The sequence below is a fragment of the Copidosoma floridanum genome, unplaced genomic scaffold (genome assembly GCF_036245765.1).
Source record: "Copidosoma floridanum isolate Cflo_tuat_1 unplaced genomic scaffold, Cflo_Japanese_pri ptg000013l, whole genome shotgun sequence".
Taxonomy (NCBI): domain Eukaryota; kingdom Metazoa; phylum Arthropoda; class Insecta; order Hymenoptera; family Encyrtidae; genus Copidosoma; species Copidosoma floridanum.
In genome coordinates, this window is record NW_028321890.1 from 34,174,283 (window position 1) to 34,201,297 (window position 27,015).

The 27,015-nt window shown below is 40.2% G+C and overlaps 2 protein-coding genes across 6 annotated transcripts in view; one reads left to right on the forward strand and one right to left on the reverse strand.

The window, feature by feature from the left end:
• Positions 1-27,015, reverse strand: part of kcc (solute carrier family 12 member kcc) — a 123,200-nt gene that overhangs the window by 31,843 nt on the left and 64,342 nt on the right. The window contains exons 1-2 of one of the 3 annotated variants that reach the window (XM_089591736.1): positions 7,899-7,978; positions 6,545-7,098 (exon numbers count right to left, since the gene is read on the reverse strand). The exons of the other annotated variants lie outside the window; for them this stretch is intronic. Coding sequence (XP_089447862.1) covers positions 6,545-6,605 — 61 coding nt within the window. The 5' untranslated portion in view covers positions 6,606-7,098; positions 7,899-7,978. Of the gene's footprint in view, positions 1-6,544; positions 7,099-7,898; positions 7,979-27,015 lie in introns of those variants that run through there. 3 annotated transcript variants of the gene reach the window in all.
• Positions 17,399-25,934, forward strand: LOC149375031 (NFX1-type zinc finger-containing protein 1-like). 3 transcript variants are annotated; one of them, XM_089591582.1, is made up of 15 exons: positions 17,399-17,691; positions 19,928-21,394; positions 21,549-21,825; positions 21,899-22,344; positions 22,428-22,742; positions 22,810-23,106; positions 23,200-23,358; positions 23,441-23,707; positions 23,791-24,019; positions 24,098-24,257; positions 24,326-24,437; positions 24,516-24,733; positions 24,802-25,088; positions 25,182-25,450; positions 25,552-25,934. In XM_089591582.1, the coding sequence occupies exons 2-15, from the start codon at positions 19,970-19,972 to the stop codon at positions 25,825-25,827; spliced, it is 4,737 nt and encodes a 1,578-aa protein (XP_089447708.1). In that variant the 5' UTR covers positions 17,399-17,691; positions 19,928-19,969; the 3' UTR covers positions 25,828-25,934. The 3 variants fall into 3 exon arrangements, with proteins under 3 accessions (XP_089447708.1, XP_089447707.1, XP_089447709.1); XM_089591581.1 differs by having other exon boundaries at positions 17,399-17,684; XM_089591583.1 differs by having other exon boundaries at positions 17,399-17,684; positions 21,905-22,344.

The following is a 27,015-nucleotide window of genomic DNA, read 5'->3' on the forward strand; positions in this document are numbered from 1 at the left end:
CTTGCGGTATTCGACTGCGCGAGAAAAGAAAATAGAACGCGAGTTTTATCCACCGGTGCACTTCTGGGTTAAGTTTATCGCGAATATTTATGTGCGAGCGAACGCGCATACCTACTACCAAGTACGTGCACACGTACACGGCTGGGGGAGGGGGGGATGAAACTTTTTTTCGAGAACGTAAATGTATACAGATAAGTGGGTACGTGTATGTACGCGATTTCTCGCTCGCGTGTTTACATCGCGAGGATTTTAATTACGCGATTTCCACAAGCTACGCGCGAGGCTGGTTAAACGTGAATAGTTGCCCTTTCTGATAATGTATACATCGTGGAAGTGGGCCCACGTGGTTGGCTGTTGTTTGGAACTACACGGTGATTGGTATCTACGCTCAGACAATGGCACGTTGTTTTCGAGAGTAGCGCGAGTAGTTTTTTTTTGGAATAATTTTAACTCCGAGTGCTACTGGTTTGGGTTGAATTTTTCTCGCTGCTGCGTACACTCGTTGAACGATTACACATGTACAAACGGTCATACGAAACCGAGCCAATCCAACCGCGTTAAAAAGCACTAAAAAATCCACAACGAGTATAGGTGAAAAAAAAGGACAAAACTACCTCACTCATCTCTTCTTCCGGGCGGAAAAAAACTTTGGCTGGAGGAAATTTTATGCAAATCGCCATTGCTTGTATTGAGCGCGTTCCACTATCGCATTCAATTAGAAGCGCAAGAGGATGATAAAACAGGGTAAGGAGAAAGTCCAGGGGGCGAAAAAAAGTTCCCACACGGTTGCATGGAATTACACGCGCGATCGCGTACAAAACCCGAAAAAAGAGCTCCTTTCCCTAATTGGCCTTGAGGAATTCGACGGGTGTTTATCGGAAAAGTCTCGGGAGGCACTCGCTAGATTTTTATCGTCGAGCGCGAAACGACCGCTGCACACGGCGAAGACGACGAGGACGACGGGTAGCCCAGAAGCCCGCGACTACATATGTATGCAACAACAACGACGGCGTCGAAGGAAAAGAAGCGCGCGCGCGCTTGTAAACTTTTACGGGCAGCGATGCAATCTCGTTAGCCCTACCTCCTCCTCGTCCCAGCGGCTCTTCAGAGATATCTGCTCGCTTGCTACTGAGATATTAAAAGTGCACCGTTTCAACCACGGAGCTTTTTTTTTTTTTTTTTTATTTCCTTTTTCATCTTCTCCGCCTGCCTTTTTCTGCCCAGTTATTGTGTTATTTTACTCTCATTGCTACAAGTGGCCGCGTAAAGTTTTTCTGCGTTTTGCATTTGTTTTTTTTTTTTTACTCGTCAAACTTGTGGAATCGATGATGCAGTTCCGATGGAAAACGCTACCAACTCAGAAAGTGAATATTTCTAGTATAGGAATGAATGTCATTCAATGCCGAATTTCATTCCGAAGGATTAAATGTTTTCTTCGGAATTCTACCCAACTCAACATACAAAACAGCAACATATCAGCTTTGCTTATTATCACGAAGCATCGAATAATATTAGGAGCATAGATACCAAGTAAAATTTTGAAAGTCACTCCCTTTATTAGGGCAAACGACGTATTGTGTCCTCATCGGGGTGCCTTGATTCTTCAACCCCAGTCTCGGAGCCGTGCTCGTGACGTTAAGCCAAGACGTTCGTCTCACCTCGCTAAACCCTAAAGGACGATTATTTAAATTTCATCGAGTAGAAGGGAGTCCGGTGGCCGAATTTCACGCGAGTTTCTGGACGAAGCTTACACCAACACACACACACACACACACACACACACATGGGCACTGTAGAGCCTTTACTCGCGTAGTATAAGAGAAACTGACTGGCCGGCGCCTCACTGTTCCTCTTTTTGGCTTTGTATACGTACGAAAAGCGCAGCCGAGCAGAATGAGCGCGGACGCCCTACGCGCCACTTTGCGCTGTCGTCTTTGTCATCGTTGACGCTACTCGGGTTCTCTCACCCGCGCTGTATAGCTTTGGGGGGGGGGGGAGGGAGGGAGTTAAAGAAAAAGTCATTATTAGCACGCGGAATAAAAGGAACGGCCGTTTGTTAGACGGACCAGAGCAGAGTATTGGATTTCAGTAGTAAAGCCCGATTACGGTCAGACGTGACGACTCGATGGAATATGTCGTCGGTGTCTCGGATGATCTTTTGCGAAAGAAAAAAGTTGACTCGTCTACGAGATTTCTTCTTTTTTTTTCGTTTCAAAGTCAAAAAGTGTCGTGTCGAAGAAACCGTTGGTGGTACATGTATTTTTTCGCAGCTGTCAAGTATACGATCCGGCTCCGGGATTTCGTACACAGTGCACGATTTTCGAAATTGAGTCGCGTTCGGTGCCAAGTGCGGGGGTAAAACTTTTTTGGGGAAAAAAAAGGAAAGTATCGAAATATCGCGCACTTTGGAACGGACATTTTTATAGGTTTCAAATAAAAGTCAACTTGTCCACTTTTCTTGGAAATATAGACAATGTACACGTGTACAGTTGTAGCACTGCTATTATTATCTAAAAGAAGCAAATCTATAAAAAAATTACAACAACAGCGATGGAGCACAAAAAATTCCACTGTCTGTACGGATGTGACATGAAAATATCGAGAAAAGCATGAGGGAGCGATTACGCGAAGTCACGGTTCGTAATTTTGTTCGCGTCGCTCTGTCGCTGTGTCAGCGATAGCGAAGAAAAAAAAAATATATATATATACATCAAAGCAACGTCAATAATACACTCCCACGCTTGTAAGCGCATTAATTTTTATTTTCGTTCCTTTATTGGCTCCCGTATACGAGGCACACATCCTTCAAAAAGTCTGCCCAACAACGTACGACCGCGCAAATGGGCCGAGCCGTAAAGTACCCTCGTTTATTATATTTTCAAAGATCAAAAAGCGTAATGGTGGAGCGACCATGTAACACAGAGTTGGCAGTCCGTGACGTTGGCAAAAGTTCAATTCTGTAATTGATTTTTATTTTCATTTTGCATACGACAAAACGGCCCCGTAAATTATCATTTTATTGTTTGCCGAATCCCAACGAGACAACGTAAATTTTGCTCGCGATGGCCGAGAAAATGCTTTGCACGAGAAATCTCAAACGAAGATTCCCAACCCTATACGACACTTTTAAGAGGAATCGCGCGGTATCACCGACACATTTATCATTAGACACACCCACTGAGAATATTACAAAAGTTTCGCCGAAATTTCAATTTCGCGATGTAAATAATGAATAAAAAGTGAAGAAGAAAAAAAAAAATTTTCCCAGCCACACATCTTCACGTGATAGATGATGAACGAGGGGAGAAAATCAAGGTCCAGTATCGAGCTCTCGTCTCCTTCTTCCAGTTTGGGTTTAAGAAACTTCACCCCAAGTATTTGCCTTTCAACGCAGCTTCAATATTGAATCTCTCATTTCTCCTTATTCGACTATCTCACCGTGTGCGCGTGGATTTCGAGCAAATTAACATGTAATCAAAGTCGCTCAGACAGGCACGGATTCGCACATGCGTGGACCCGTGAAAATTCTCCGCGCACAGGGCGCCCGTGTCTCTGATGACTGTTGAAAACAATCGCGTTGGTTCACACTTGAAAGCTCAAAGAGAGGCGAAACGAAAAAAAAAAAAAAATAAACCAAATATCGAAGGTACGCGTTAAAAGGTCTGATAAATATATCGAGTGACACGAGCGTTCAACGGAGTGGCTCATTGGGACGCGAAATTTTCACGGATACGCGCACACAATGCACGCGCTCAATTTGCATTGAATTTGAATTTCAAAGGGCTAAATTAAATTCGTGCGAATGGTTTGTAACTCTCGTGACAAATTCGCCCTGCATGCTGTGGCACGCGCGTATTTCAATGGTTGGGCTTGAATAATGCATTAATAATCTCCCGGCCGACCAGAGAGGCGGGAGCGATGAATTTACGCTCCGTACATTGGCGATTTAATTTTGCCCTCGAGGACTCGAGGGAAGCATTTAATTATGCGGACTGCGCGATGACTCGCGGGAGACTCGTGATCTTTGGAGGAGTACGAGGGAAGAAACACCATCGCGGTAGTTAAGGAGGTTTGGGAGAAAAGTTCAAAACGTAGAATCGTACCAAAACAATGTATTCTATATAGTTGAGCATGTCAGGGCTGCACATGAATTTTTTCAGATTTTCCACCAGGGAAGATTTTCGAGAAAACAATGATTAAATATTGACAGTTTAACACGGTCTCTTATGAGAGAACAAGGTTAAATTGCCTTTAATTAAAAATTATATTTTATAGATACTTTAGTACAAAAGGAGAATACTCAACAAAAAAAATCACGACTCGACAGGCATTTAAAAAAAATATAAACAATTACAGTCGTACAGTTTTAAGTTTGAAGAGTGCAAGAGGAGGTGCGCGGTAAAGGGGGCACATCTGCGGGGGATGGGGGGTCTCCCTCTTCGAATGATACTCCCAAACCTCCTTAATCTCGAACGCGACGATGCATATGAACGTATGTTTTTTTTCCCCGTGTAGCGTCAGTCATCCTTTGTTTCGTGGGAATCTGAGTTGTTTTCCGCCAAAAGAAAATGCAAACAAACCCAAGTTAGTGGGGTACAAAAAAAAACCCTTTCGCATCGCGATTCAGTGCAAACGAGACGACGAAAAGCAGCAGCAGCTCATTATTTTTGCGCGTCGCGGCGAAACACAATTAGCCCGGACCCGTGCAAGGAAAATGAATGCAATTAATCAAGCGAAAGAACGCCTTTCGTCCCGGGAATAGAGCCCGGACAGACAATCGGGCCTCGTTACCATTCTCCCCTCATTTGCTCCTCCTCGGCTACGCGGAAAAAGAGACGTGCTTTTGTTTGCGAATGGCCTGTACATTTTGTCACACTGACGAGTTTGAAATAATGACCTTTTTTTTTCTCTGATCCTCTCGCCGCAAGATCTCAGATGTAGGCACCATGGCCAGGGGGTTTTGATCGATCGGTAGCAACGTGTTTAACGCAATTCGACTTTCTAGTTTAATTAGAAAGTTTGGGATCAGGTCCGGCTTTTCACGGTGTAGCGGTAAACATCGTCACGCCCATATTTCACAATTTGCGTCTTAAATGAATACGTTTTCCTGAAATGGTGCTCCGAATGATTATTACAATACAATGAACATCATACTCCCAGTGCAGTGTGAGCACTTGTTAGGAACTGTACAGTTACCGTGGGAAAATAAATTAATGGGAAGGGTGGCGCGCGAGGCTCGAGAAAAGTTTCCAAACATTTTTCGCGCTGTCGTGGAGAGGAGTGGACGTTTCGTAATAACCTCGTTCTCGATTAATTGCGTCGTAACTTGGTACTTTCAAGCGCTGCTCTTTAAACTTTTGAGTTATCAAAGTGTGCGTTTTGTGACTGAATTAACACAAAAACGACTTTTCAGCGCGTCAATTAGTTCGTGGAACGCTCCGCTGTTTTTTAAAACGAGTTGAAAATGTTTCTGACACATTTTTCACTTTTTTTTTTTTTACAGTTTTAAAGTACTATCTACGATAAATGATTCATTAGTATACAGTAAAGACTAGTTTTTGTAGTACTGTTATTGCATATAATTAGAAGAAAACCAACGATGTATATTTTTTTCATGCCGAGGAAAATGAAAATTTTACATTAAAACATGTGAGGGAAATAAACGGGTCAAGTGTGCTTTCTCTTGAAAAAAATTCGACTAAAAGGTTCTCTCAAAGGCTGCAGTTCTGTATGTTTACTGTAACCGCATATAAATATGAAATTCTTTGTTCGGACTCACGTAACACACACAGACACGGGCTTAGTGTAGCTTTTATAACGCACAAGTGAAAAAGTACGAGTTTGGTCAGACATGCGTTATTTCGGTATTTTAGCTTTAAAAATGATTACAACCAACGTGAAACTCATTTTATTCATACAAATATATTTTACCGTCAACTTTTGTGTGACTCGTTGATAGTCAACATCAATTTTACATGGCTACAGTGATCATCGAGCGTCGTAAGTAGTACAAGTACGCGTATGGTCAGACCGTGACGAAAACCCTGCGATGAGTCCTAAAAAGATTGTCATCTTCAAACTCTTGATGGAAAAACTATTTAGTTTCAACAACCAAGCACTGATACGTAAAATTAAGTTTTAATGATGGTAATTAGACCACACTTGAAATTTGGAACTACCATTGTTTTTCAAAAACAATTTCCGCTCAAAGAACTTTGTTGAAAAAAAAAAAAAAAAAAAGAAAATGCAACCAGTGACCTCGTAAGTAGAGAAAAAAAAACAGACAAGAAAAGAGAAACATAGCCGAGTGGGCGCGAGCGAGAGATGCACGGGCAGAGATAAAGAGCGAGGAGCGAAAACACTTGTAAACAACAGACGCGCGCAAAGACGTACAAAACAATTCTCGAAAAAAAAAAAAAAAAAAAAAAGTCAACAACGGAGCAAGAGCGCAGTGAATGGATGATGGAGGGAAAAAAAAAAAAAAAAAAAAGTACATACACGCAAAAAGTGAGAAATAGATGAGGAAAAAAAAAGGGGGTCGTACCGCCACCCTCGACGCGAGCCATGCCGTCGCCGAGGCCGTTCTTCTCGGCCTTCCCGGCCATGGGCCCTCCGTGCACTAGACGCCTCTCGGTGATGCGCGCCGATCCGGGCTTTGTCGATCAGCTGTGCCCTACTGGGTCGCAGTAGATGCTTTCCTCCTCTCCCGCTCGCAACCTCCCTCCTCCGGCAGCTACGCCACCCCCTAACCTCGAATCCAGCGGCAGCAGCCGGAGCTGGAGCAACGCCGCCCACTCGACGAGATACCCCTTGTGCTCTTGCAGTTGTTATTGCTGCTTGTAGCCGTATATCCCAAGAAGATGAGCAACGTGGAGGAGGCGGCGGCGCGCGCGCGACCGCACCTTCCTCGCACACACGGATGCTGCTGCTGCCCAACTGCTCAGTTGTTGCTACAGCTGCTGCTACTGTTGCTGCTGGTGGTGGTGGTGGCGTTGGCACTTTTGAGTCTTGTCTTACGCATGCTTCACGGCTTCACTTTCAAATGTATCGCCCGTCAGATACCTCGATCGTATATATACGTACGGTCCCTCCCTCTTTCTTCGGGGGGGTGGAAAAAAGAAAATATAATATAAAATTAAGAAAAGAAAAAGGAAGGCAAACAAACAAGTGTTTATCCCCCTGGCACGGGGAGAGCGTTGACGCTGCCAGGTGTCACTCACTCGTCACTCGCGCCGAGATGTAAATATACGTAATGAATATGTATATACACACGCGGGAAAGGGACACACATGCGTACGAAGAAGGGGATCAGGGCAGGGTCAAGTCATCGGGGGGTTGGTCCGGGAGACGCGCGAGAGGAGGATGAGAACGGAGGGGGGTGGGGTGTTGGTGAGCTGCGCTCCAGCTGGACACGGCTGATGCTGAGGACCCAGCGGCAACAGCACTGCCCGTCGTCTATGCACAAGGATAGCTGGAGCAGCACTGGAACGGCAGCATCACCGCTCCTCTCTCTCTCTCTCTCTCTCGCGCCCTCTAGAGGATAGGGGGTGGCGCGGGGAGGGAACCGAGATCCAGCAGCCGAGAGATGGGATACACGTTCTCATGCACGGCTTGTCTCTCTGTGTGTCTGAATCTAACTCTCTCTCTGTGTGTGTGTGGGTGTGTGTGTGTGTGTGGAGAGTCGCGCGCCGCGCCCCCGTTGTCGTCTGCTCGCTGCAGCCTCCGATCTCGAGCAGCCGACGTGGACGATGTGCAAGCTCGCCTCCTCCTCCTTCGGCTCAGTGTCCTATACCAGAGGAGCAGTGCTCCAGGAGCAAGTGACGAGTGTGGCACAAGAAGACGAAAAAAAAAAAAAAGGAGGGAGAAAAAAGAAAGAGAGGGAACACGATGGTATTTACTCGCAAGCTTCGCTCGAACACAGGCACGCGCGCGCGGCCCCGGCAGTGCTCTTACGCGCACGCACGATAGCCAGCCAGCCCAGCAGCGGTACAGCGTGTCCCGCGACCCGTTACGTATCTCCCGGGCTCGTGGTGAGCTGCTGCTCCTCGCTGGTACTGCTGGTTTCTCTGTCCACTCGCTCTTTGCACCCTCGTCCCGCGCCTGCGCCTCTCCCAGCATCCGCTCATCTCGCTTCCTCTCTCTCTCTCCCCACCGAATTGCAAGTGCGCCTCTACGTGTGTGCTTTTCTCTCGCGCGCGCATCCCATCCGACCGAGCTCGGAAGCTGGAGACGCGACACGCTCTCTTTCTCTCCCTCTCGAACACCAGCCCCTACTTTCTCTCACCTGAGCTCCTTACCGCCTCTCCCCGCTACCGTAGCCGGGATTTCACGGCTCGCTCTCTCTCTCTCTCTCTCTCTCTCTGTGTGCTAGATACACACCACCCCACCCCCAAGCTGCTCTTTTCTTCCCGCCTGTACTCCACTAGCTCACCCGAGCCTCTTCCGCGTACCACGTGTGCAACCTCCCCCTCCTCTTTTCTTCGCTTAAATTCCAAGCATTCTTTGATCACCTGCTCCTTCTGTCGTCGTCTCCCTGTATGTGTGTCGCGCGAGCAGTTTTTTTTTTTCCACGAAAGCAAAGTCAGGCTGGGCTTTGAATGGAAAAAAAATTTTACCACTCCTTCCCGGCCAGGGGGGACTGGAAATTCTTGGAGGGAGGGGATATTTATGCTCTAGGCGAGATTGTTGGATGTTATGCCTGTATACTCGAAGAAGGTTTTTCGTATATCCTTTTTCTGGATTTTTCGAATTTTTTTTTTTTCCTGCATTTCGTATGAGCAAAAAGTACAAGTTTTACGTCTTTTTTGAAAGCTTTGCTGCAAGTTGAGGCCTGTTGCGTTGCTGTTTCGTTTGACAACGGTACGATTTTCCAAATAAACGGTGAAAATTGATTTTTCTTTCTTGGAGATTCGTATACGAAGCAGAAAAAAATGCGAGGGTTTCTTTGAGAATCGTGTCCCGGTGGAAAAAAAGCTCGCGATGGAAAACAAAAGTACACAGCTCTTTGTGAACGCGAATGAAGATTTCTAGAGGGAAAATGACGCACGATCTCGTTTGTTTACTTTAATTCTTATTTTTTTCTTTGTAAGTTAAGAAATGAAAATATGAATGAGGATCGATGCCGTGTAACACCTTATAAAGTTTCAAAGGACAAATAACAGGCAGTTTAGCCATTAAAAATCACAAAGGGGCCTCGATGAACCTTTATGTAAAGTTTTTTTCTTTGACCAGTGCCAACTTTTTCAAAGAGGAAAAAAAAGGAGCGATCAATTGTGATCGTTCGCCCGCTCTTTTCCCTCAGCAAACACCTTTTCTCGGAAAGCGAGAATTCATGTTAAGGAGGAGGTGGGGGGCGAGAATCTCCTTAAAAATTACGTCAATGTCGCGCTGTTGATACAAAAAACACACACAAAGGGAGGCTTAAAATAGAGGGAAGTACTCTTGCCGAAGTCAGGAAAAAAAATAAAGAAAAACTATAGGTATACCCTCAAAGAAAATTCGTACACGTGTGCAAACACATATGTGCGCGTGAATTTGCGTGCGCAGAGTTTTATATTTAATTTCACGAAAGACGATACCAAAAGAGAATATTAACGCGATGCGATAGCTGGACTCGGGGTAAGAGTTTTAAATTACACTTTGTATCGACATCTCGGACACTTGGTTTAAATTTTATTTTTTTCTTTTAGAGTCACTCAATTTTTTTTTTTAATCTCACAACTATAGGAATTTTATTTAGTTGCATGAAAGATAATAACCCGATAACTCGGTACACTGCATCGTTAATTTTAATAAAGTATCGGATCACCGGTACAACCATCGATCAGTTTTCCCCCCAATTTCAGAGCAGTTTATTAAAAAAAAAAAAAAAAAAAAAATTAATCACGAGCGATTTACTTAATCTTGTTTATCGGCTCCATCGACACGGGCACCCTACATGTATATACAAGTATAGCTAAAGAAGCCAGCCGGTCGATGGGAATTTAGTGACCGTCAGAATTGAGAGGAGTTCGGCCGAGTCCGGAAGTGCTCCTTCGATAAATTATAGCTCGGAAGGACGAGCCGCTCCATCAGGTACATTAGGCCTGTCGTGTTTACTTCGACGTTTAGTTGCCAGAAAATTTAACCATGCATTAGTAGACACGGTCAGAGACAGGTCATCTAGTTTTTCTTCTTCCTTTTCTTAAAAAGAACCCCCTTAACGTAAGATACTAAAGATTTATCGTACCCTCCATAAATTGAGTAAAAAAATTTGTTTTTAAATATTTATGAGCTTTTTTTGAAAGTATCATAACCATCATATTCATCGGATCGATACGGCAAGAGAAAAAACTTTTGTTTTTATTTTTGTTTTCATGATAATTTGGCTGACAATTTTTGAGTAAAATCATACATGTTCACCGCTGTGCAGAGAAACTATACTTTGAAACGCGAAATTTTCAATTGACGTACACAAAACGGAGGAAAAATTTGATGTACTGTATGTAATATTGGAATAAAGTTTTTCGAAAAGTGCAAAGTTTCTACCGAAAAAAAAGACAGAGCGCGGAGAAAACGAGAAATAGTTTTTGGCCATCGGAAAAAATTGATCCACATCCGTCATCCCGAGCACGAAACCGAAATTCCATGCCAAAACAAGGCGCGTTGAAAACTCATTAAATAACCCCGAGGAGACCTTCAAGTTAGCACTCGCAATCAGCGATACTATCGAATGCCAAGTTTTTTCGAAGTAAAAGACACACGAGCCACTGGCTGTCACGAGAAAGCCTTTTTGCTCGTAATAAATCGCGCTCGCCGGACGGAACTTTTCGCGCACGACCGCATCAAAACCTCACCACCAGCATCGGTGGCATGAAAAATTCCTCTCAAAAATTGCAAGAAAAAAGAAAAAAAAAAAAAAAAAAAAAAAAAAAAAAAAAAAAAAGAAATTCACACACATCCCTCCAAGATGACATTTAGCGCGTTGCGAGTTTTAATTGCCCTTGACTTGCAGCACGTACGTCTACATTGTAACGTGTACGTATATACAAACGGAAGAGAAGTGCAAAAAAAAAAAAAAAAAAAAAAAGAGAGAAGAGGGAGAGGTTTCGCCGAGTGTGACAATACTTATCGCCCCCCCCCCCTTCACTCGCGGTCTAGTTTTGAAGCGACGGAGGGGATGGGGGTGGATTGCAGCTTCTACGCGCATGCATCGTTATATACGTGAGAAATAAAATTTTACGATCACACAGGAGGATTCGACTGGTTTATATACGCGCGTGTATACCGAGAAAAAGGATTTATGTCGACTGTGGCTGCTTTTTATTTTCACACGCGCACACGCGTCGTTTATTCTCCAGGAAGGGATGAGTTTTTCAACAGAGTCTCGAGAGCTTCTGGATCGATTCGACAAATCAGAGTACCAACCAGCCGAACGGGAAATCTGGTGGTCATTTAGGTACACATCCACCATGGGGATACACGCGAAATCATGTACAGCAGCGGGGAAAGAGAGGAAGAAAGGAGGATCGCGTGGCGTGGACTATAAGTTGGTATTCCGGAGTCATCCTGACTCGGCGGTTCTCTCATCGCTCGCCTGTACAATAGTTTGACCCGATTTCGAGGCTCGGCCCCTCCCACTCGCGTACACCGAGAGGAAAATGAGAAATGGTCACTTTTGGGTTTGTCACTTTCTCCGAAATTCGTCCACACGTCATCATTCGTATGTACACGTGGTGATGTATATATATGCAATAAGTGCACGGGGCAAGGCTGGAAGGAAAAAGCGAAAGGCCTTGTTTATCCGATGCTCAGAAAAAAAGTATATGGAAGGATGACATTATTACTACTTTTTTTTTTCAATCCACGCTCATGCGTCTATGAACTTATCTTAAGGTAGAATAGTATTTATTGGCGATTCAATGGGACTTACAGCGTATCAGCGTAAAATCCGCCAACTCCATACGTAGTAAAAGTTTAACGATACTCTCAAAGGCCATTGGGTCGATCTATACGGGGTTAAACCGAAGTAACTCGTACTTTCATGCTCTACGGATTATATTCTAGCACCATACCTTGCATCGTCGTTTTCCTCCGCTTGTGCTTTTAGCATAACCATATATAGGAGCTACGCCCAATGAGATACCCTCGATGGCATTGACGTACCTTCGCAACGTAGGGTTCGGCTATGATTTTAACTTGACACTGAGAATCGATAGTGTGGCCATTTGTTTTTTAGGCAACGGAGAAAGGGAGGGAGGAAAAGAAAACACCTCGAAGGGATAAATATGGAGTAAAGGAAACAACGATCGATGGCAAAGAGAATGTGGACGAGAGGAAGGCAAAACCCGTGTGTTTACACGAAGAGAGCCATGTGTGCTGTCCTCGCGAGCTGCTGGCTACGTGGACGCTGAAATATTAAACGCATACAGCATCGGACTGCAAGTATAAACATACGTTTGTGTGTATATGTATGTACCAATGCATGGCTAGCCGCGGCGACGACACACGAGGAACGAATTAACTTTTAATATCCATCGAGATCTCCTCTGTACGTATATGTATGTGTATATACGGTGCGCGGAGACGGGCCGGTGTGGATTTTGCCAAGAGCGATTCGTATATATAACGTCTCGCTCGTTTTTTTTTCTTCTTCTTACGCTGGGCGCCGTTCCTCTGTTTTCTTTCCTCTTATAAAAGAGCTCGCTCTCCGATATCGCGCCACTTTATCCGATTTTACGAGGATTACGATTTTACTCGCCAAGCAAATACCGTACGCTCTGGCGCGGGGCGATGCTTCATGCTCATTTTTAGGCAAGATGCGTGAGTAGCTTTTTTTTTTTTTTTTTTTTTGCTTGCGAAATCTGTATTTGCTAAACGTTGCTGTTGTTGTTATTCTCCAGGGAGTTTTCGTGATAATCATTGCTAGTGTGAACTCGAAGATGCTTGAGAACCATTTTTTTTTTTCATGTCCTCTATCACCTCTTAATCCTTAAAGCCCTGCAAAAGAAATTTAGCGTTGAGCAGGATGCCTCGTTTCTGTTTAATGATAACCTCCCGTGCTGTTCGATCCACTAAAAACAGGAGTGCCCATGTATATATTCTTGGTTTTTGAACCGCACGAGCGATGCACTTTGAAAGTTGAGCTTGATGGTCCAATCGCCAAAGTGGCAGTAGTCGACTTTGTTTATCCTTGAGAACTCCGGAGTGTGGGGGTACGAGTATCAAAGTTCTCAAGTCACGCGTATGGCAATTTAATTTGATTAAATTATAATGAGGGCGGAAGTATTATGAAACTCCGCTTTGATGTATGGAAGAGCTTTCATTTGCCCCTACAGTGGTGTTAAGGTATTGGGAAAAAGATTTTTATGGTATGCTTAAAGAGGACATCAATAATCTCGCGATTTTCTCGTCAAAACTCGAGTGGCGCTTTTGTCGGCTCTCGACTATGCTTTTTTATGCACGGGATTATGCATACAGCACGAGTAGCCAACTTTGAAATGAAAATATAGAATAAGTAGCGCTAGTGGACGGTAATTATGTAGATCTGTTGAACTGAAATTTTCGCTCGTTTTGCTTATTAAAAGATGAGACGATGTACGGATTAGTTTTGTTTTCGTTGTTTTCGTTTTTTAAGCTCTTTATTCAAGTTATTATTTTTTTTTCTCATGCGTGTTTTTTTAATTAAAAGTTTGAACGTGGTAGGGTGAAACTAAAGTTAAAAGTGTTGTATAACGGAACGAGGTAGTGAAAATAATTTATCTTTAATTTTGTAAAAATAAAAAATGAAAAATAATGAAAAATAAAATGTAAAAAAACTTTTCGCTGAACAATCAATGTCAGAATATAAAAAAAAATTTTAGCCAGATACAGTTGACACTTTTGGATGCGTGTTAAATATTTGCTAGGCAGTTTCACATCTCCTAGGTTTCTTGTACACATTTTTTCCATCCAAAACAGTACAAGTATTTATTTACTGTGGGTCTAATTTTATTTGGTGTATTTAAATAATACTAAATATTTAAATTTTACCAACAGAACTTTTTGCACCATCACTCTGAATAAAATACCACGAAACCTCATGGTTTTCGTGCATAAAGAAACATACGCTGTTTAAAATTATGCTATAGGTCCCTTGAATTTTTAGTTTTCAATTGCGAAAATTTTATGAAAATTGTAACTGAAATTTAAAGCTGGAAGTAAGTACCAATTAAAAAATAATTTTCTCACATAACTATGAAATTTATATAGTTGAAAACAATCGTGTCACGAAATAAAAATACTTTTAAATTGGTTTAAGCACCCAATTATATACGTATTTGCCGATTTTTTATCTCTCGCTAAACAAGTTTGTTTTTCTTTAAAATCAAAGCGTCACGTTGAATGAAAATCCGACGCTTTGAGGTGCGAAACAAACCGAGTAATAGCCAGACGATCGCCCCAAAAATCATTTCTACCGAACGCTTAGCAAATAAAGCTTACGATAAAAGAAACAAATCATCAACTTCGAACTCGATCTCGTTTCCTCGGGAGTTGAAAACGCGAACTGAAAATCACCCGCGGGAGAATCGCTCCATGAATCCAAATGATCTCATTAAGCTTTTCCTCCGTCGTGATGATCGGACGATTTCGCGACTGCATGGGCTCCGGAGCCAAAGCAAAGAAAGCCGATACGTGCTCGCCTGTATGCAGCTCCATCAGTTTTTGCCCCTCCTTTTTTTTTTTTTTTTTTTTTTTTTTTTTTTTTTTTTTTCCATCACGGAAAAGCCGATGTAGTTCCCGATCGCTGAATTACAATCGGGTTCTCCAGCTTTTGTTGTATACCTGTACGTCAACGCGACGTACACAGCACGAGAGCGTTTTTTAAAGCTCATAAAAGTTTGTCTCCCGACGAACATGTTGTCTGCTTACGCAAACATTGTTTTTCAAACAAGAGATAATACAAGTGGGGAATTTTTGCAGGATACGACAATATGGTAAAAACACGTCCTTTGGAAAATAACAGCGAAGCTAATATCCTCCAAAAAAAAAAGCTCGGAGCCAATCGGAGCTCTTGAAAGTAATTTGACTCGCGGTCGAAGTAGAGAACTTTGAGGATTTTTATTCCCTCTTTCGTCTTAATCCCAATTAAAGAAGCGAGAAGGAAAAGCATCGCGAATAAGATATAGAATAAGGGAAGATCGAACTTGGACAGCAATAAAACGAAAAAAAGAGGGTGAGCAGGAGGTCGAGGATCGCCTTCGGGGATAATTTAAAGTTTATATACCCTCCTTTTTTAGATCACCCTCACCTCCATCCAGTTCGCGTTATTATACCTCTCGCTCTCCCTCGCCATTTGATCCCCTTTTATACGATGCACTTTCGTCCCTCACGTGCTCCTTTTAACTTTTTATCGGCGTAATTACTTTCTTTCACTTTGCCAGGGCCCCTCCCTTTTAGATGCGATGATGATGGGCTATAAGCTCCATGGGTAAATAAACTTAGAAAAGTTAAAAACATTCCACGTTTTCATCTTTATGTACGAATCATCGATAGGATTTATGAAATACATGTGCGGTGATTAATATCATCAGTTTGACAAATATTTTCTTAAAATAAATTATGCATGGAAAGAGTACGGTCGCGCGAAGCGAGAGGGATCGGCATAATTTTGTAATTTAATACACCGTTCGAGCGAATAATCGAAATTATCCAGGCCGATCGGACGAATGGGAATTTTGAATAATCATCGGCCAACGGATCGGTAAAGTATTTACCACACCGCGTTGCAGCGGACATTATTCATCCGATCGACGATTCGTTACTTGATCCACATTTTTTTTTTTTTTTACCCCTCAGAAATGGGAGTGAAATCGAAAAATGAATGTATCGCTGGGTGCGCGCAGAAACATCTCAAAATCGAGGGAAAAACGGAGAAATGCTCTCTCTCACGCTACGTCAAAGTTTCAGCTTCGTTATCGACGCGTAGGTTCATTATCGCTCCCTGCTCTTTCACTCTCCGTCACTATACTCACGCATACATGACACGCGCTTGTTCCTTTTTTTTCCCTTGCTTCTCTCAATGTTACCATTTTTCGTAAGCTCGTGCGAGATAAATCACCGGGAGGTCTTCGTGCGTTGTACTCGTTAGCCCGAGGATGATTGTACCCGCAACGTATGGGGCACTCGATATTTCAACTTGATCGGTAAGGCCAGTGTGGGGGAAAAAAAAAAAAAAACGAAAAAACAGGAATGTTACAGGGCGCGCTTCGCCGTGTCAGTGATATCAACAAAATTTTGATAAGATCGAGTTTACTTAGGAAAAAAAATCATTCACCGTAACATGGTATAGATTCCCCGACCCTCGAACAAACGAGTGGACTCGATTCTCCATTGCAGGTATGATAATGCAATTTGTATAGCCTAGGAATGTATAGAAACGAGATACACACATACACGCGTAGGGTCACGCATCACAACGCACGCGTGTGCATACGGACAGTTCGAAAAGAGCTACTTATCTAACGAAGGTATATATATGGGATGTACCCACGTGCGGAGAGAGAAGCCTGGTCGAGTGATGGAATTGGGGCCGAATCGACGGACAATGACAACAACGACTCCAAATGACAACGACGACGATATATAGCGAAGCTGCCGGTGTTTTTAGCAAACTTCGTTAGCGAGCTCGCGCTGCTGACTCGCCGATTGATATATACTATCTGCGCCTTTATTATGAACGGGTAGTTGAGAGATGAATAATTTTTTTCGAGGCAATTTTGAGTTAGCGCTTTCCATGACCGAGTAGTCGATGCATTACAGTGTGAATTTGTGTAAAAAATCATTGTAAGAAATTTGTTTTCATAACTAATTCGTAAATCAATTATTAAACATTGATTAAAAATTAAACAATTACGTTTAAAAGCCCAATTTCAGTAACGTTTGTTTTTCAAGCTTTTGAATTTTAGCGCGCTTTTACATGGGCACCACCCGATGGCGAAATGACCATTATTTATTTATTATTACAATCGTATCTCATGAAAGTGCACATTGCAGATTTACAGATAATAGTTTTGATGTGACTTGAAATCATTTGATATCGAGTGACATTTTTCCGTAAAGTTCCATATATGAGAGAAAATGGAAAGTCACTTTTTGTCCTTGTCTATTGTAACTATATAGTGTATTGAGACGGGCTACGCCTGATGCGATTGGCCCGAGCCAATATTCAAGCGTTCATTAAGATGCACCTTTCTCTACGCCGCATGTGAGGGTGCCTGTACATGGAAGACCTGCTGTTTGGCAACTGCCAGTCAAAGCTCTCATGAGAGTGAGAGAGAGGTTAAATGTGGTCACGTGATGAACCTCTCTCTCTCACTCTCATGAGACCAGAGAGCTTTGACTGGCAGTTGCCAAACAGCAGGTCTTCCATGTACAGGCACCCTAAGGGGCATGCAGGAACACCATCCTGATGTGAAAGGCGCCATACCGATTCGTAACCTCTCAAAGGATACAGTTTTAAAATTTTTTACGTTGAAGTAAAATAATGTGTTAATTTGACAGTGTCAACGATTTTTTCACGTGAAAAAGAAAAAGTTTCTAAATAGCGAGACACTCGTCGTTGTTAATGACATTTTTCTTAGCTGACTGTCTAATCCGATAAGTTTTTCACAACGTGGTGTAAACAATAACATCTACAAGGGTGGAACAACGCCACTTTTTTCATGGTATATGGTATGTCATTTAAATCATCTAATTTTTCTAATTTGTATGCAAGACGTGTTTTACACAATGAAAGGTCGATTATTTTCATGATTTAAAATACGTGCGATTCGATGTTTATAAAAACTAAAAATATGAATTTTTTTCATTTACATCTTTGCTAACATTTAATTTTATTCATTGATTTGCACTCTCTATTAAGTAGAAGTGTGGAACTTTGATTGCACAGTCGATAGCTTACTAAAAAAAAATAAAAGTAAGTATTTGCAGACATTTTTATCACTAAAATTCTAAAATCACTATCTCTAAAATTTTCGCAAAACATTATATGTCATCAAGTAACGATTATTAATGATAAATTTGTGTTAAAAATGATATTTATGAAGGCCCAATAGCTCCAAAATTTATGAGCATAGCATTAATAAATTTTCTCCCCAGTTTTGTCCATCATGTTAAAAAGTAATCATAATGAATGTGATAATTTATTTATTATTCCGATAGATAGCTCGAAAGGCAGCTATTGATTTATATTAAATGCGGACCAAACTTTATTTTACTCATACAAAATTGTATCTAAAAATATACACACCCCGTACTTATATAATATTAATAACGCATGTACCGCACACTTTATTAGTATTGGCAAAATTGTACATAGGTATCACTGTTATTGGTCGCTGTTATATGTCGGGAACGCGCATTGTTAAAATTTTTCTCTTTCCGCCCTCTCAGTTTTGTGAGTCAGATGAAAGACTCGCACATGTGCCTCCAGGGACTGGACGCACGCACCACTTGAAAATTTACGACCACGATGAAAATTTAAAACGGGTACAGCCATCCTGATGGATAGATACAAGCTAAGCAAAAATTTAGATCCAGTTGTTGATTATTTAAATGATAAGTCTTAACCTTCGGCAATCTAGCCGTTATTGTAAATTTGTTGTTTTGAAATGATTCTTTACGGAACCGTCCAATTTTTATCTCTCTTTTGTTGGGTTGGCTTGATTTTTATGACCCTTGAAGCATTTTCTAAGATTGTAATTTTTTAATACTCAAAATATTATAAATTTTCAAAACTGTGAAATCCGCAAAGGAAAAGAAAAGCAGTAAGCTTGTTATGGTCCCCTTTCTTTTTTCCTGAACCAAGGAAAATCGAGCACATACCGCTTTCCCGAGGGTCTGGAAAATCCCTTCAGCGAGGCCTCCGACTCGTCCATTACCCTTTAAAGTTTCCAGAATTGTACGTGTCAATCCTTGCATTTGCGGAAATGCTTAAAACTTTAACAAAAACGAGTATTTGATAAACTAAGGCCCGCAGCACCAAGGGCTTTTCGATTGGGGACTTTTCCGGTTACGAGAGCTAAGGAAACTCGATTGATGATCTTCCCGATCGAAGCCTTACTCGGGTTCGGCGACACTTCCGCTCGGAATTATACGGTGATCCGATTTCTCGGTACTAATTGCCTGAAATCGATAAAACTCGTAAGTCTTCCACATCTGGTTAAAGCTCTGCTGCACAATTTTAACTTGCCTCGCAACGAGGCAATGCCCGAGGAACCCTTGCGATTGGTCTGGCCGAACGCTATTTGTTCTACCTCCGCGGGATGCAGTGAACGTCCAACGGAAAAAAAAAAACGCATTCCTCACCATATAAACCCTCGACTGCGATTACCTGTATACAGATCCGTGAAATGTAGCCAATCTGTTGTGTAAAAAAATTGTAGCGTTACCAAGCTTTTTACAAAACAATCAATTTTTTATGAAATTGAGAAGTGGTTAGGCAATAACATCACGTATAACATTTCGTCAAAACGTATTTAGTGTCGGACAACCTACTCTCACTTGACTAGCAATGTCATTATTGAACCGTATTGTAGTTATTTTTTCTGTATTATTCAAATCAAATAACTTTTACATTTTCGATAAATATTTGGGGTCCCATTTATTAATTATTATTGAAATAAATACATCGTTGTAAGTAGATTAAAACCAATATACCAGTACTATTTTGCAATTTTATTTGCATACTTTCGTAAAAAATATGCGTACATGATTTAATCACTGTAGACAGTTTACACTTATCAAGCATTAATCCAAACTTAAACGAATAACGAAAAAAATACTTGTGTTCCATTAGTTACAAATTTTCTTTACACATTAAGTACCAAATACTTAGAATAATATAAAAACAATCAAAGACCAATGAGATTTTACATTTGCAACTCTCTAGTAATAATTATTATTTCAGATAGCACTGATTTGTAGATCAACCTAATAAGATCAACGAAAAATGGCATCGACAAATCAAAACTTTAGATCAATGAGCATCATGCCAATGGCACAAGAATTGTTGAACAAAACATTGGAATATTCGGACCCTCGTGGCGCCTACGATACAGCAGAAAATTACTTGAGGTCGAAATTTTTGTCCACTCGAGAACGTTTTTCGAAAACTTTGAGCGAAGCTATCGAAAAATATGTTAATCCAAAGCCCACCAAAAAAAAATCAGACTCGTACAGAAAATTACCCATTTATGAAAATGTGAGGATCGAAGGTTTCGAAGTGAATGATGACAGTTTTGGGATAAAACTGTTTTTCGAAGATTCCGAAAAATGGCAAGAGTTAAGGCCATCTCTGCTGGGAAAAATAGTCGTCCTAACAAGAGATAATTTTCAAACCGTGTACTTTGCCACTGTTACCAATTGCAGTCCAAAGTATTTGAGAAAAGGATGTATATTCGTTGAGCCTTTGTGGAGGACGGATCTCAGGTCGAATTTGAATGGCTTCAGATATGTTTTGCTAGAAACACACAAGCCCTACAAATCGTACCATCAGGAGCTCAAAGCTCTGCAAAGCAGGAAAGATTCGGATTTTCCAATGGTTCAGTACATCATTAAAAATGGTGTTTGCACAGAATTACCTCTTTACTTGAAAAATTCGCCCGAAGTGTTGGAGAACTTGCAACAACTTACCATAGACAACCAATTGGATGAATCGCAGTGGGATGCACTGAAACATGCCGTGACTCATGAATTTACAGTGATCAAGGGACCACCAGGTACTGGAAAAACGTTATTGGCATCGAAGATAGTTCGTACTTTGTTGAACAACGAAAAAAGTTGGAACAAACTCGGTTCAATTTTAATCATATGTGCAACAGACACGGCTTTGGACCAGATTCTCAAAAGCGCTCTACAGTACACTACATCCGTGGTACGTGTGGGCAATCAAACGGAAGATGAATTCTTGAAACCGTATTCTTTGATGGTGAAACGCGAGCAAATGAATAGTCAAGGGAAAAGATATTGTGCATTATTGTACAAAAAAAAATGCGAGGTCGAAGAGATTTTGAGATGCATACAGAAACTGAAATTGTACGCAAAATTTTTCACTGCATCCATTGATGCGGTATTTCACAATTGTATCGCAGATCTTTCTACGAATAAACTTAAATCCAGCGAGGAGTTTATTCGGGGGCTCAGTGAAAAATGTTTCAAGTCTTTGTTTGAAGATGTTAATTCCAACACAGCTCAAGATAACAGCAATTCTTCTGTAAATTTATTAAAATATTTTGAGAAGGATAGAAAGAGTTTGAGAGATGATGATTTGCCGATTAATTATAATAAAAGCGGAGATCCAGATCTTGGTTTATACATCGACCCTATAAATTTAAAAGAATTGGAGCTTTTAAATACCAGTTGTACTCTTTACCAGGTAACAGTTATTTTTTTTAAATATATTATATTATTTCAACACAAAAAAATACTTGGAAATCATCAAATCACTTGAATATAAATTAATAAAAATAAATTGTAACAAGTAAGCTATTTATTACTCTCATAAAATAAAATTCTTTTTTATCTTGCAGCAAAAACTATTTAACAACACGATCTTGAATGATCAGTCTCTACCGCATCATCGTACAACAAAATCAAACTATTGGGAATCAATACAATCTTGTCATTACACTTTGGTTAACAGTTTGTATGAACTAGAGAAGAAATATTATGAAGAAAAATCTCTACTTGAAAATATAAAACATTTAGCTAATCTCGAAGTATTTAGAGAACACAAAGTGATTGGAATAACTTATGATTACACTGGAACCATGACGCACAGTTTAAATTCTCTTGAATCTCCTATTTGTAAGTAAAATTGCTTTTGATGACAGATGAAAATGATATTTTCTACAATTTCAATTTTTTTGTTTTTGTCTAGTATTAGTAGACGAAGCAGAAAAAATTTCAGAGACTCAGATTGTTTGTTCAATGGCTAAGAACTGCCAACATTTAATTTTAATGGGAGATACAGTTATGCCCAAATTGAAAAGTACATTATTTGAGCGAATGGTGAATGTCGAAGAAAACTGTGTGTCGTTGAAGTATCAGCATCGCATGAGATCAGAAATCACCGAACTAATATCTTTGTGCACAGATAACGTATTTCACAGCCATACGTCGGTAAAAAATTACCCTTCTTTGAAAGGAATGGGGAGCAATCTCTTTTTTTTCAACCACGACCACTTACAAACCAATGATGGGGTAAATAAATTCGATATTGAATTTTTAATCGCACTAGCCAAGTATTTAATGCGAGTGGGTTACAAAGCATCTGATATTACCATACTGTCTACTTGTTGTCGTCAAGCTAATGCCTTTATGACTGTTAGTATTCTTAAACCATGTAAATAACTTTTTAACAAAATATTTTATTAAAATAAAAAAAATAAAATAACACATCATTACAGGAAATTCGTAATGAAGAAACTCTCAAGGAAGTTCAAATTAGCACAATATTTGATTACCTTGGTAAAGAAAACAAAATAATTTTTGTGTCCATGGTGAACAACAGTGACTGCAAAGTGGAGTATTTGAAATCGGTAAAGGCATTACTGCCTGCTTTTTCGCGTGCTCGTGAAGGTTTATTCATTACGAGCACTCTTCGTAATTTCAGTAAAAACTGCGTTACTTTGACCATAATCAAACAATTTTTCGAGAAAAAACAAACTTTCGGAAATCGCCTGAAACTCATGTGCCAGAACCATCCAAACGAATCATTTTCGGTGAGAACTATTTTCTAAAATTCTTGTTTCGAGTTCTATTGTTGTTACACTGTAACTTTATTTACAGGCTGTAACACCGGAAGACATCAAAAAGTTTACAGATGGTTGTTCAAAAATGTGTAAGTGGTTTCTTCCTTGCGGCCACATCTGTACAAAAGTTTGTCACACAACCAACAGGGAACACGAAAACGTCGTATGTACTCAAAAGTGCGACAAGACATTACCATGTAATCACCCGTGCCCTATGACGTGTGTACACTATTGTCAACCATGTCAAGTTAAAGTAGAGCGAACTTTGAAATGTGGGCACACAGTCGAGGTGCCGTGCTCCGATGATCCCGATTCTTTTCCATGTCCCGTCGAGGTACGATTTTTTCACCACAAACGTTGCAAACAATATTAATGGGTTTTAAAATTAATGGAAAATACCAATGTTGATATTTTATTTTAATTTCAGGTTCATACATTTTTTCCCGAGTGTAACCACATCGTCGAAAAGCCCTGTCACATACCTATTGAGAATTACGAATGCACGCATGATTGTGAAATTCGACTGTCCTGTGGGCATTCTTGTTCCGGGAAATGTCATGCTAAATCCGACCCGAATCATATCGAGGTGCAGTCCATTTTCGTTCATTTTAAATCGATCAATTTCGTTACGTATAAATCGTAAAATTAAAATTAAATTAATTTTCCAGTACAAATGCGTGAAAGATTGCGCGAAAAAAAATAAAGGCTGTGTGTACGATCACAGGTGCGAGATGCTGTGTCACGAAGAATGTGGTTATTGTACCGTAATTGTTAATAAGCCACGAAGCTGTGGTCACGTATTTTATAACATCCAATGCTCTGAAAATATTGATAAAATAAATTGTGACACAATTTGCAATCGTACATTAAAGTGTGGCCACAAGTGCTTGTTGAAATGTGACCTAAATTGTACATCTTATCATTGCCGCATCAAGGTAATCACCGATACAATTCCCAATGATAATCACATTGAAATGGATTTTTGAATAAGTGTTTGACTTTTAATTATAACTTGCAGGTAAACAAAAAGAGCCCTTGTGGTCATTTTGAAGTTGAAGTGGCGTGCTACCAAGAAGTAACATCTTCAAGCTGCGATAAAAGATGTCCGAAAAAATTGCCTTGCGGACATGCTTGCGTTGAAAGATGTCGGGACCCATGCACAAATAAATGTGAATTTATGGTACGATTGAGCAGACCAGGAGATTGCGGTCATGTTTTTTCTGTGCCCTGTTACTTGCAAGACTTGGGTAAAAATTTAGACCGAATCCTGTGCAAACTTACTATGCTATGTATTTTTTATTTATTTTTTATTTTGTTCTTATTAGCCCCTTCCACACGCGAAGCCTTGAACTATTGCGAAGAACCATGTACAGCTGTATTATCTTGCGGGCACGACTGTCCGGGAACTTGCGAAAGCTGCAAAAATGGAAGTGTACACAAGCTGTGCGAGGTGCCATGCAGTACAATATTACCTTGTGGACACAAGTAATAACATTTTCAAAACCATTCACCTATGAGAAACTTGATTTTTATCACCAACAATATACTTTCAGGTGTGAAATACCTTGCGACAAGCAGTGTCATCCATGTTTGAAGCCATGCCAACTTAAATGTCGTCACAGCAAATGTAATAACAGGTGTGGGGAACCTTGTTTTCCTTGTCTGGTGAGAAAAAAAAAAAAAAAATTAACTTTTACATTTTGATGGTTTTGTTTACCTTGAAATTGCAATAAATAAATACAGGAACCATGCGGTTTGGGTTGCGAACACAAGCGTTGTAACAAACGATGTAGCGATTTGTGTGAGATAGAGCCGTGCAACAAACCTTGTATGAAGGTATTGCGATGCAACCATCTTTGTGTTGGGTATTGCGGCGAGCCCTGCCCTCCCATCTGCCGAACTTGTGACTATGACCAATTGAAAAGGAAATATCCTGATCTAGTAGACAACGTCAATACCAGGTATATTATTTAACAATTTTGTAATTTTTATGTAACGTTCAATTATTGGTGAAATTTAAATTACGTAGATTCGTTTTGCTGCCCGATTGTGGACACTGCATTGAAAGTATGACTCTTTCAAGACACATCGAGGAATCTGCCGCGGATAAAAAAATTCAATTCAAACATTGTCCTGAGTGCCAATATCCTATAATGAACTGCACAAGGCTGATGAATTCCATCAAACGTGATTTAAAAGATTTGAATATTATCAAGAGATCCATGTTTTACAACAATGCCGAGGAAGATGTCAAAACGAATCAGAAAAAATACTTTACTTCAATAATAACAATGAAAACTAACCCTGATTTTAGAGGTAATCAAATTATTTTACATTTCCTTAATTTTTCTCTCAATGGGTAGTCACCAATTCAAAATAAACATTTTTTTTTCTTCTGCAAACATTTAGATAATAGTGATTTGCAAGATTACTTGCTCATTTTGGGGAAGGAGAAGAAAAAAAATCTAAGTTTTTATGAAGTGGACGTTTTAAGGATTTTGTCCGAAATACTTTGTCAAATTTCTAATACACTGAAAGTGGCCATAATGAACAACGATTACCAAAATAGTATTAGAAGCAAAGTATCAGAGTTGGTGAAATTACTCCCAGGAAATTTACAAATTTCTACTCAACGACTGTTGGACATCCAATCTGAACTAAGACGTCTTCGCTTGCTTGTGAGTATATTATAAAGTTAAAACAGTTAAAAATTAATATACCATTACTGTAAATTTTCTACTGTTTCACTTTACTGATGATGACGTTATTTAATTTTTAGGTTGAAGCTAGTAAACATCCATTTTACAACACAACTAATGGATCTAATGTAAACGGCAAAAATGTCATGTTAGACATTTTACATACTTACGGAAAATTCACTGATGAAGCTGACAGTGAGATCGTTGAGTTACTTAATGCTCCGAAAAACTTGTTTGATAAAAATGTTATAGTCAAAGAGGCTATATTTAAAATGGTTCAATGGTACAAATGTCCCGCTGGACATTATTATAATTCAGAAATGAACGAAAATGAAACCTGCGGATTATGTACATAGGAAAGCCTATATAAACCAAGTGGTCTAGATGACTATAATCAGTACATGAAATGATTCAGGAATGATTATAGATGCTACGTACGTGCAAAACAAATTTTTATATATATATATATATTTTTTTTTTAAATCAAAATCAGTGCTCCATAAATTAAAAAACTATTAATGTCAGATTGTTATTTTTATGTACTTGTGCCTGGTTGCAAGGAATATTATCATTTGACTTATTTTTTTCGTTAATCCATATTCTCGTCCATTTGCTCCCCTTTATAAAGAGATTTATAGAGAGATTTGAAGAGAATTAAAGTATCTTCAGATTAATTTTTCAAAAAGTAACTCGACTTATTTATTTATTTTTTTTTTTTTTTTGCCGTCACGTTTTATTAATTTATGTACAAGAAATGTACACAAAAGAAAAATTATATCGATCCCAGCTTCACCGAGTAAGAGTATATTAAATTCTCCCTGATGCACTGCTGCTACGTCTCAGCTTCCCCCTCCCGAAAATACATATATATCACACGGGGTGTAAGAATTTCCCTCGCGTCTCTTCATGCCTTTTCGCAAAAACGAGAACTTGGTAACCCAATGCTCCGAACAGCGTGAAATTTTGCTTTTCTTCTCCCCGCGGCAATCCACTCTTTTTATGTATACATACATGTTTTTCCTTTATTCCAACAGACGCACACTGTGAATCCAAGCGTATCGAATCTGTGACAAAAATCTGTATCCCTACATGCTGTAACATTCTATGGTCTAAAAAACCGTGTTTCCCTAAAAGTTTTTCAAAGTCACTATGTACACAGATGTATATTATAGTAGTCAATCGCTAGTTTATTTCGTAACAATAAGCAATTCGAGGCAACAAAACACACGTTCATTGCTAGATTTTCTCGGAGCATCGGAAAGAAAAAAAAAAAAAAAAAAAGATCGTGGTGTTCTCGCAGATTCGACTCACACGTGTCTATTTACATCCTCTCATCCGAAGAATAAGAATAAGAAGGAGAGAAGGATTACAAATACGAGGTACGTGCGCTTACACGCTTGATGCATTTTGCTTCTATAACTCCCTTCCCTCGGCCTCGATTTTCTCGAGCTTTGCAAAGATCAGCTTCGGCGTGTATAAGGTCATTTTGCTACAAACTTTTATATTTTGTAATACTATGTGTATAATATCAAATGTTGTTCGTT

Excerpts from the sequence above, each read along its gene's own strand:
- LOC149375031 (XM_089591582.1), top strand. The coding sequence starts at position 19,970 with ATGGCATCGACAAATCAAAACTTTAGATCAATGAGCATCATGCCAATG. Across the intron at positions 23,359-23,440 it reads CCGACCCGAATCATATCGAG|TACAAATGCGTGAAAGATTG; the intron begins GTGCAGTCCATT and ends TTAATTTTCCAG. Across the intron at positions 23,708-23,790 it reads CTTATCATTGCCGCATCAAG|GTAAACAAAAAGAGCCCTTG; the intron begins GTAATCACCGAT and ends TATAACTTGCAG.